Genomic DNA, 12,016 nt, shown 5'->3' with positions numbered 1-12,016 from the left:
CAGGTTTCCATCTCAACCCATTTCCCTCAGCCTAACCCTTCCTTTAGCCTTTCTTGTTGTGTGACTGCCAACAACAAATTCTCTTAGCTTTAATTTATCTGAAAATGTTTTTTTTAATTCATTTTTAAAGGATATTTTTACTAGATATAAATTTCAGGATTGACAGGTGTGGGTTTTCCCTTTCAGTTCTTTAAAAAATGCCATTCATTGTCTTCAGACCTCCATCAGTTCCTGATGAGAAATCATCATTCTTACTATGTAATATACCTTCTCATTGGCTGTCTTTCTCTTTATCTTTGACTTTCAGCAATTTTACTCTGACAGGCCTAGTTATGTGGGTTGTTTTTTTTTTTTTACATTTAACCTGCTTGGAGAGAGAACTATACGTGGTAAATATGAAGTAAATATCAAGATCACTATTTCTTACTTCTCTTAATTTCCTTAAAAGAGAATTGAATATTTAGAGCAAAAAATAATAAGGCTATGAGTATTATTATGGACGTAGATGTAAAATATTTGACAATATAAAGGTCAAAGGGACAGTGAATGGAATTATTTTCCACAGATCAGGCCCTGCTCAAAAGAAACCACCATGAATGCTATTATTCTTTATGTCACTATCACTTTCCATAGGAAGTACTTTGGTTACTCCTTCTAGATGTGTCACTTATACTACTAATCAATTTTGCTTCTATCCTAGACAACACAGATTTCCACTTATATAGAAAACATCAATAACTCCTTTAGTCTTATAAGAAATTTTCAGGTTAATTATAATGCAGCATTAATGGTAAAGAACATGGGCTTAGAAATGACTAAAGATATTACTTCAAGTTTGCTATTTTCAAAACTAAAAATTAAAAGCTGTCATGAGCTTTTTTGGTTTGAATATTTAAATTTCAGATTCACCTGGATTCTAGTTTCATCTAGTATAAACACAATTATTATAAAATAATCATTTATTCATCTTACCAAATGCATTATCAGTGAAGTTTCACACAATCAAAGCTAGCCATAACAGTTTTATGCATTAGACTACAAAATTATCATACTATGAATAACTGAAGTATATTATCATACACAAAATCCTTATTTATAGTGAATCAACTTATATCAGAGGTCAAAACTAAAGTCTTCAGGGACACATATTAAACTCAGAACTCTAATCACACTTCACTGTCCTTCTGGATAGCTATTCTTTTCTCTGTAGGTTCAGCTGACGTATGGTCTAAATTGCCTATAATTTAAAACACTTTTGGGAATTTTTGCATCTATTAGGGTCCCTAAGTATTTTGTCATTTTGAGGGTTTAAAAAATGAAATCATACAAAGGTATTTTTGACTTAATTATATTGGAGGTACTATAAGACAAATTATTTAAAAACCCTTAAAACGGCAAGAACACGGACTAGCAGAACCAAATGAATGTATGAACTATAAAGAACTTTAGGAAAAAGAGTGATCAGGTGGAACAGTTTTAGTGAAGCAGTGGGTTTCCCATTCAACTCAAAAGTACTTTTATTTTGTTTTAATGAGCAAAATCTCACTCATGTATTTAATTCACAAATTAGAATTATTAGAATAAGTTGGTAGGTTGCTGAAAATGAATTGATAATTATAACAATTTTCCAGTAAAACAACAATTTGTAGGCAGAGTGAATGAAATCTTGCTAATATATGCCTTCATATAATACTCAAGCTGCTTAAAATTTAGCAATAATTCCACTCTTTCAGAAATTAAAATTCTCTTTCAGTTTCTAAATATCTTTTTTATTTCCTGAATATTTTAAATGGCTCTCATTACAGATGAGGCTATTTTTCAAAATCAATCAAGTACCAAATGACTCATACTTATCTTAATAAACAGGCTTTCTACATGGCCAAATAAAATTAAAAGGAGGAAACATGTACCACTGGCCATTTTTTGCTTTTAAAATATAAGAATTTCTTGTCAACTATTTTCTCCTAAATGGCAGAAGTTAATAGTTAATAAAAACACAACACAGCATTGACTAGTACGATTCAAAATGTACGCAACACTGGTCTTTTCCAGTTTAAAACACCATACGTGGGGCGCCTGGGTGGCTCAGTGGGTTAAGCCTCTGCCTTCGGCTGGGGTCATGATCTCAGGGTCCTGGGATCCAGCCCCGCTTCGTGCTCTCTGCTCAGCAGGGAGCCTGCGTCTCCCCACCCCGCCTGCCTCTCTGCCTACTTGTGATCTGTCAAATAAATAAATAAAAATTTAAAAAAAAACCCAAAAACAAAAAACAACAAAAAAACACCATACGTTTTTTTCTGAAGCCCTCATCTAACAAGTCAGGATAAAGGAAAAGGGGTAAAATGATCCTTTAAAATCTTTCATATAATTCGGACCAAGAGGTTATCCCAGGGAGTTGTCTCGCTGAAGTATGTCAGTGATGAATGCTGCAGATATTCATGCAGACCTGTGTATTCTCCAACTTACTATTAAGGTATTGAAAGAAGGAATCGATCTTTAAAATGAAATTAAACTCAATGACCGACAGTGTTAAAATACAACTGGAAATACTAGCGATAACGAGTTAACTGATACTATAATAGACTCAGCAACTTGAAAAAAAGCCAGAAGGAAGGAACCATTAATGCCCATGATACTGTAGTATTCTGCAGACTCCTAACCAGTACTTGCCTGGGGTCTTTCTGAATGCTGTCTATTGATGGTGATCTCGTGGTGCCATCGTCAGCCGGTGCTGCGTGCTGAAGCCTGTTATAATTGCACTCTTGCACTCGGTATTGTATTGGCCTGTAGGGCTCCGCATAGGTAGCTGTTGTGTTCAGAGCATAATTATTTCTTTGGTATGTAAGGGTGCTTCGTTGGCTGGATGTCCTTTGCAGATTTCCAACACCTACTAGAAAGCCAGTATTTTTAAAATGATTAGTATATTCTCCATGAGGTGATACTTTCCAAAGTAAAACTATTTTTAAGAAGGATTACAGTTTTTAACAATTTAACAATGCTTTATAGATTTCATCAATATTACCAATTCAGATTTTACCAATTTAGCTCATTAGTGCTAAAAAGGAACTTACTTAGGTTTTTAATATACACAAACAATATGCCAATTTCATTAGCAGAAAAGAATAAAAATAAAATGATAAATCTGCTTACATGATTGAGCTTACTATGTTTATTAAGATTTAGTAACAAAAGCGCAAGGGAAATACAGGAAAAGAATTAAACTAATTTGAGAAATAAATGACAAAATGTCATAATTTCATTTTAGTAAGAAAAAACAATTATTCAAGTCTGTAGATAATTGAGGTCAAACTTCGAACATGAAGCATAAACAAGTTACTTATTTTGATATACATTTTATTTATAGACCTTAGGATTTTAATAATACTGGAAAATTTACTTCATAAGAAGACTGATACAGCAAATTCTTCTATAGCTACTCCCCTACATTTTTGCATAATGCTATGTATAAGGGTACTGCATACTGTATGTAATAGTTCTTTCTTAATTATTGGAAAAGGTATCTCTCCAGTGATTGTAGATGTATTCTTCCCGCAATTAAATGATTTTAATAACATTATTTATTTCTTAATCCTATGAAAGAAATTCCTTGGGAGTTCCCTTCTACTTGCTTGATAGGATGCTGAATTACCAATCATTAAATAAAGCCAATTAGATCCTTTAAAAAATCCCTCAATTTATAGAACACAACAAGTACAATATTTCTTCATTAATAACTATTAAAAATTGGTACATTTTATTAGAAGAAAAATCCTGCAACAGACCAAACTGTCAGTGTTTGGCAAAGAATCAGTTCAGATACAGTCTCCTCTCTCCTGGTGTTCTGGAGGTATGCCTCCTAGAGTTATGCCTTTATGGGGTTATCACTGTGGGCATGTTAATAAATCTGTCCTATCTCTTTTGCTTTTAAAGATTTTATTTATCTATTTTAGAGAATAAAGAGAGAGATAGATGGAGCGTGAGCAGGGGGAGGAGCAGAGGGAGATAATCTCCAGCAGACTCTGCTGAGTGTGGAGCCTGACAAAGGGCTCAATCCCACAATCCTGAAATCATGACCTGAGCTGAAACCAAGAGTGGGATGGTAAAAAAAACTGAGTCGACCAGGCATCCCTGTACTAGCTCTTTTCAAAAAGAAAAAAAGAGAAAGAAAGAAAGAAGGAAGGAAGGGTCGGCGAGTCTTGGGATTCCATGAGCCAGACCTGCAGCACAATCTGGCAGCTCACATGGCCATGGGTATAGCTTCTGCTCTATCAGCCACTATGGTGTGGGATATATGTGAGAGTGGGGGTGCCTGGGTGTGAGGCATTAGCTCCTTATTTTTATAAATGCTGTTATTCTATTTTGTCCCAGATAGGGTCCATCACAAAGAATATTTATTTCACTCTACACTTAGACATTCAGAGGACATCTAGTATCTTAAAAAAGGAGTAATACGAAATACACTTGGGCTGCATACAAGCTAAATTGAAGACAGGCAAATAACTCATAAAGGGATCTTCTCTAAATACACGTTCCAGGCAACAAAAATCACAAAGGAATATTCCAACAAAGGTTTTCCTTTCTAGATCTGGTATGTTTTAAACCCGAGGGGAGTCAGATTTAGAGCTCTATAAACTTATTTGTGAATTAATAGTATAATCACCATGTTCACCGATTAGATAAAACTACGGTTAAAAAAAATATCGCCTATAAATAGGTACAACACGAACTTCTATTTTACTGTTTATCGATCAGCTGTCACAGCTGCTTATCTGACAGTCAAATGGGCAACATGATTTCGTACTAACAGGGCACCCAATCTCAATAAAAGTCTTCTGCTCTTGTGCATATACGTTTGGGAATCAAGCTGAACTGCGCCGAGGCCCACCTGAGCCTGTGCGGTACAGTGCTGTCTGAGATCCTTGGAGCTCCACGGTCCCGTGGTTTGGGCTGCGGTACACTGGGCTGTAATAGGTCCTCCCCTCATATATAGGAGTGATGTGCAAGTCAGGAGACACAGCTGAACGAAGGTCTTGCCCAAGCTGGCTGTGCTGACTAGCGTAGGAACTCCGTAAGCCTGCAGGCAGGAAAATAACGTCATTAAGAAATTGAGAAAACTGTGCTGAGGTTAAAAGCCTCAATTAATAGGACCTTACCAAGAGGACCAAATGTTAAGTCTAAACACCAAACCTCCTTTACAAAAAGGAGGATGCCAGATATGAAAGACACCATATATATTCTTAGAGGCAAACTTTCTCTGGCAGCCAGATAAAGGTAAATTTTGTAAGAAAAAATAGGAAATTATTAGATGGTTTGCTACTCTGAAATCCATCCTACAAATGTAAACTATTTTATCATGGTGACCAAAAAGACAATGTCCTCTTCTACTGTTACACAATTTTCATTGTTAAAACATAAGAAAATGGTTCACGCTGTTCTCTTTGCTGCTCCACAGAACTGGACTACCAGCTCTTTGGGGGCAGGGCCCCCCATGTCCCACACCTCTTAAATCTCAACATCTAAGACAATGTCTACATAATAGTGCTTGATAAAGGCTGATGTTCAAGAACACTTTTGAATATGTCTCTCAATTCACCCATGAGTTTTACAGGGAAACATGAAATTTTATGTTACAAAATTCAGAATATTATCAGTGAACTAATAACGTTTGTTAAATATTATGAGGTATTATATTACTATTTGTCATTACTGTATTTTTCCTTTTTTTTTTTTAACAAACATAGCTGTTTTTGCAGGAACCCACATGCCAGCTTCTTGTTTACCTTCCTTCTAGTGCAAAGGAAAAGTACAAAGTTAGTACATCAATACCAAATCATTTGAAATATTTTTTCATTTAAATTGCTAATAACTAAAAGGTCAACATTTTTAAAATGGGACTTGTGATTAAAAAAAAAGTACAGTTCAAACCCAAACATTTTATTTTCTTAGAGAAAGTAAATTAGTACATTCAATATTATGATGCTCTGAAGTTTATGATTTGTCAATATTAGGAAGTAAAGTCTATCACTTAGTAAGAATACTAAGGTTACATTCCAAATATGAGCAAGAGAAAGCATAAACATATCTGAAGTCAGCACTTGTTTTTTTAAAAGACTGCAAATAATTGACACAATAACTAATTACAAAAAGATAGGATCATTCACCTCCTATTAGCTCTGTTAATCATATCAGAACTAAAAGCAAATGGGCCTGAACATGAGTGATACTGCTGCTTACTGAGGAGTGGCAAGAAAGTTTCGAATATGCAGAGCTTCTGAGATGAATGATTATTATTACCTACCCTGGACAGCAATGAGACATGGAAAGAATCTAAATGAACCAATGTGGGTTTTAGCTACTGGCTCTCTACTTGCTAAAATGAAGATCATAGGATTAAACAATCATACAATTGGGAGATGGTCTGGCCAAACCTCATTTTGAAACCAAGGAAACTGAGAGCCCAAAAAGAAGTCTGATTCATCCCCATCACAGAACTGCTTCCTGATAGGGTTGAGAGAAAATTCCCAACACTGGACACAGCAAACCCTCAAGGCTCAAGGAGACATGGTGTGAGCAATCTTGAACTCAGCAGAGCCCTCCATGAATTAAAGGGCCAGGTCAGCCCACCAGGGGGACATGGGAGTCAATATAACTCTAAAGATGATATTGTGATCCTTACTGTAAAGTTCTCATTTGGGGATTTCAGTTTCTTATTCACTTGCAGATTTCACATTCCTCTTAGTAGAGGAACCCTCCGTTTCTTTATGGATCCCATGAGTATTTTGAATGAAGGTGCAGGCACTGTATTTGTCAATGGTGATATAAAGTAGGCAGGTAAACAGACCCGGTCCTTGGTAATCTTTTCAACACAAGGTGTTATTTTAACACTCAGTGGAGCCACAAATTCTTGTGATTTGCTGTGGGATTCTGTAGATCACTCAACACTTGGGCACCAGCGCTAGATGCTCCTGAAGTCATCTGAGCCGCCACGCTCCCACCATTCTCCACAGTTCGTGAAATAAGACTAAAGCATTCTGCAGCATTCTCAGAATGTTACAGTGTTGCTCTGCAAGGATCTGGCTAGATTCTTCACTGGAAACCATGCAGTATGATTGGATTCACAAATATTTGTACATACTTACTATAATTTTATGGTAAAGGTAACAAAATGAGCTTGTTGATAATTCTAAAAAGCATCCAGTAAATATTCACTTGTTACAATAGTGAGATGAAATTACTATATGTGACAGACTATAATGTGAAACAAAAGCTCCAGAACTAGAGTGAAATATACTACTTTTTGATTTTAGAATCTTTGTGAATAACATAACAGTGATAGTTACTCCTTTTGTTCATCTATTCATGCAAGCAAATAAAACACAGTTCTATAGATTTACATTTAAAAAAATAAAAAAATAACATAGCCTCTATAGAATAAGTAAAATGATTATGTGTGGAAAGTCCACCAAAACTAAGTATCTTTTAAATTGGAAGACAAATTATCTTCTATAATTGTTATTAGAAATAATTTTTCCAGAAGTATTCACACAAATTAATTTTTAATAGTCTTCTCTCCCCCTCAAACTAATGGAAAACACTGATCTTCCACAGTATTATTTACTTATACGATAGTTTCTATTTGCAGTTCCACATACTAGTTTAGCTATTACAATGACATATTCCCTGTGATTTAAAATCTTTATATTTAAGATACTAGAAATAAATACAAATTTATCTTCCAAATAGTATTCCTTGCATTCCCCAAACTTTTCTTGACATGCTATGATTATACCAAAAGTAGTATTTTAGGGCAGGCACATTTTTCTGTTGTAGGACGTAATTTATACACATATTGTATCATCATTGAACTTATGATAACCAAATATCCAAGTGTCTGAATCTATTTCAAAATATTGCTTCAGGCTTATCAGTTAGAAGGTTATTAATCCTTTGAAATCAAGAACCATAGTAAATATCGTGACAAGTAAAACACTTTCTGAAGTAAGAATAAAAGAAAGGAATTCACGAAACAGGATCCACATTCAGAATAAGTAGGCAGGCAGATGAGAAGCAAAGCTTCTCTATACCCTTTATACAAGGAAATATTAGGAAAAAAATATCTGTGATAGGCTAGGTCTGCCTTTTCCCCCCTGAAACAACGTCTAATTTCACCTGCAATGTCAGAAGGCAAGCTTTTTAAACCAAAGGAGATCATCCATCTCACAGTTAAATACAGACTGTAATTTATGTACTCACTTCCTTTCTGGGTTTCTACTTCACTCTATTGCAAACATAGATTTCTCCATAGCTTTTCTATACATTCACAGGGGGGAGTATAGAAATCCTCAGAACTATTTATCTTTCAAGGTTTCCTTGGGAGGCAGTATTTCATAAATGATTCCTACCTCACTTTGCTGCAGACTTTCAGAGGCATGCTAGAAAATATCTAAGCCAAGCACTCTCCTCTGATGACTGAATGAGTAAGAGGTGGTTTCTCCACTTGGACTTTCTCTGAGCTTAAATTCTAGTTCAATATTAATTCTTCATGCAAAATTATTCAATTAGAAAATCTGAAAAAGGCTTTACCTTTCTCAAAAGCCATAAGGAAAAGATACTGATTTTACCACACCAAATATTTAAAAACTTAGATAAGAAATATCAAAAACAAAGTCAAAAGACAGGTTACAAAATGGAAAAAATACTTGAGAAGCATATTACAAGAAACTATTTTACTTCAAGTATAAAAAGCTTTTACAAGTTATACAGACAAAAATCCTAAACTTGTGGTTTGTAGAAAAGACCTAAAATGGCTGATAAACACGTACGATCCTCAATCTCAGTCATAGCTCAATGAAGGGCATTGGAAACCATGAGATGCAGCTTTTAACCTATCCCATTGGCCAAGATGCAGCACTGGCAATACGCAGTGCTAGTGAAGATGAGGAGGACAGATATACTCAAAACTATTGGTGGAAATAGGAATCTGTGCAGCTTTCCTGAAATGCAGGAGGTAGGACAGTTATTTCTTTAAGAACACATAAGGACATTTTTTGACTCAGCAATTCTACTTTAAGAAATGGATCTCATAGTTATCTTAATATCTATGTGCAAAACATGCCAGAATAAGAGCTAACAATATATACTGCATTGTCTCTAATACCTAAAAATGAAAAAACCACCTAAATGTCCATTAATAAGGAAGAGATTAAATAAATTATATCTATAAAAATTGGGGTTCTAGGCATCTACTGACAGAATGGAGCTCTCAGACATATTAAAAAAGAAGATATGTATATTACACATATTTCTAGATGTATAAGGTATATAAATATATAGTATAAGGTATACATTTCTAGATGTATAAGGTATATAAATATATAGTAGAATTCCCATCAGTATAAAAAACAATGTGTTCACATGTGTATGTAAAATATATATATATACTTACACATGTGAACACGGACACACACACTGGTGGGTGGGACTGGGGGAGGGTAGAGGAGCTTGAGATTTTCACTTTGCATTTCATATTTTCTTATAGAGTTTTAACTTTTTCCCCATTGTTTATATGTTACTTTAAACATGTAACTTAAAACACTAACTAAAGATAAGCTTCATTTTGATAAAAAGAATAATGTCTATACATTAAGTGGGAAACCCTCCATGAAAATACCCAGAAGGAAATGGCTGTAATATCAGGCACCTTCCTGGTGTCTTTCTGATTTAATCCGAGTGGCATTTGAAGGTAATCATAAGAGCTTTGTGAATTTCCTGTCGTGAAGCTAAAATCAAGGCAGTTGGTGAGAAAAATCCATATAGTATACCATTAAAGCATTTCTTAAAAAAAAAAAAAAAAAGCTCAATATTTCAAGAGATATTCTGATTCCATCTTTTAACATAACTTAGGGGTTTGGAGACGAGTAAGCTTAGCTGGTGAAAACTCTTTCATTAAAAAACAAAACCCAGTGCTCGCTTCGGCAGCACATACACTAAAAAACAAAACCCAAACCCAACAAACAGCTTAGAATTCCAACCAGTGCTTCTACAGTGCAAAAAGGTACTTTTCATATCCTAATATTGGGAGAGGGAAGAATGTATTCCTTGTGAAAAACGATTTCTGGTTGATAGAAATGTATACAGTTTCATGCATTAAGAATTAGAGCTTGAAAGAAGTCAGCCTGACGTCAGCAATGTAAACTTTGAGAGAAAAACATGAGCTTTTCGAAACCACTTCATCGTGCTCTGTTTCAGCTCCGACTGCACAACTGCGCACAAGGCTTCCTCCCTGGGCTTTATGTAGTGCTGTCACCTTGCACTCACCTGTCAGGCTGTCTGGCCGAGGTGGAACCATTCTTTCATAAATTTCATACTGCTGCTGTCCAAATTGTTCCATGTCATGAACAGTCCTTTGCAGTGAAGGTCCCAGATGTTGTGGTACGGCGGTCATCCCTGAGCGTTTGGGGGACGACGACCCCACCTGGCCTTGGGATGGGGAAGCTACTCGAGTCTGTGCATCCATCAGGGTCAGCGGGGACCCTACTCTGGCGGTAGTTTGGTACTGAGGGGTTGGTCCGTTGGGATTGGAGGTCTGCCGGGAGGTGACTGACCCAATCCGACGAACAGCTGTTGGGGAGGCGGGTCTCTGTGTGGCGTATGGAGAGGCTGCCCGCTGAGCAGGTAACGTGGTGGAAGAGTATGCACTGGGGTTCAGTGGTCGGGAGTCGGTCACTGATGGAGAGCCAAATCCACTACCCAGAGAAGTTCTCAGTGACCCCCTTGAAGGAGACACGCCTGTGCTGATAACATAAGAAGGAGACTGTGCTCTAGATGGAACTGAACTAACTCTTCTCATGGCCCGATTGGCTACTGATGGCTGATGAAAGGGGGAAGAAAAGAGAACGGGTTTATCCAGGGTTTTGTGTCCACTGTCATTACAGAAACAAAATGCACATAGCTCATTAAAGAACGTGAATTCACTGTTTTTTCCTTTTTATGCTTTAGAACTGGGTATTTGTCCTTATTGTGCTTTACTTGGTCTACCTTTTCTTGGTAGTTTAACCTCTATCTTTTCCCCTTCAGAATACTAAAACCAACTAGTAAAGAGAGATCTGAAGAATACTTAATATTCCTTTTTCTTTCGTCTTTATATATTTTACCCTCTTGCCTATGCATTTTTCACAACTGGTAAGATGTTGTATTCAATGCTAAGTGAAATAAGACAGAAAGACAAATACCGTATGATTTCACTCACACGGAACTGAAGAAACAAATGAAGGAACAAAGGAAAAAAGACAACGGAATTAAAAACAGACTTCTAATACAGAGAACAAACTGGTGGTTCCCAGAGGGGAGGCAGGTGGGGGGATGGGTGAAATTATCAGATAAAGGGAATTAAGAAAACACTCATAGTGATGAGCACTGAGCAATACATAGAATTGTTGAATTGCTATATGGTACATCCAAAACTAATATAACACTGTATGTTAATTATACTATAATAAAAAAAAAATGCTGTACTGCAAGTGTAAAGGGTCATTGGAACAATCTACTTTATTTTGTGCCCTGTGAGTCAAACTTTGGCCAAGGCAATGCATTTATGTAAAACAAAACAAAATTTGAATGCATCAATCTAAATGTAGCTAGAGGACTGTCTATAATTTATTCATCATTATGGACTGGCCCCATTAACAAAAGGAATGTTCTCTCAATGTGGAATAAATGAATGTTTGCATAGGACCTGGGGTCCAAAGCTCTCCTCTGTTTATCTACTCCCAAGGGACAGCTTGGTTGCACAGGTGCTCTAGCCAAATTTCTCTTCTTTTGGCTCAGGTGTGGCTCCTGGTCATTTTGGGCATTTCTTTCTACCTCCTTTGATGTATGAGCTCTTAACTTTAGCTGGTGGATTTAAAAAGATGCAAAAAAGTACCCCAAAATCTGCTGCAGCAGGAGGAATGCTCAAAGTCTCTGGTGGGTTCTTGGCTAGCCAGCTGGAAAAGACCAGAATGGGAAATGAAGAACATTT

General features: G+C 36.2%; 1 protein-coding gene across 8 annotated transcripts in view; it reads right to left on the bottom strand.

Annotated features, from left to right (window-relative positions):
* The window catches only part of PKP4 (plakophilin 4), a 240,409-nt gene that overhangs the window by 44,269 nt on the left and 184,124 nt on the right, over window positions 1-12,016 (bottom strand). For 5 of the 8 annotated variants that reach the window (XM_046018367.1, XM_046018372.1, XM_046018370.1 and 2 more), the window contains 3 exons: window positions 10,315-10,867; window positions 4,883-5,071; window positions 2,668-2,887 (listed from right to left, as the gene is read on the bottom strand). In XM_046018367.1, coding sequence (XP_045874323.1) covers window positions 2,668-2,887; window positions 4,883-5,071; window positions 10,315-10,867 — 962 coding nt within the window. The remainder of the gene's footprint in view (window positions 1-2,667; window positions 2,888-4,882; window positions 5,072-10,314; window positions 10,868-12,016) is intronic. The other 3 variants (XM_046018369.1, XM_046018374.1, XM_046018371.1) reach the window with 1 other exon arrangement.

The sequence above is a fragment of the Meles meles genome, chromosome 9, assembly GCF_922984935.1.
Source record: "Meles meles chromosome 9, mMelMel3.1 paternal haplotype, whole genome shotgun sequence".
In the NCBI taxonomy this organism is placed as follows: Eukaryota; Metazoa; Chordata; class Mammalia; order Carnivora; family Mustelidae; genus Meles; species Meles meles.
Note: the sequence above shows the minus strand (reverse complement) of the source record. Positions and strands in the feature narration are given on the sequence as shown.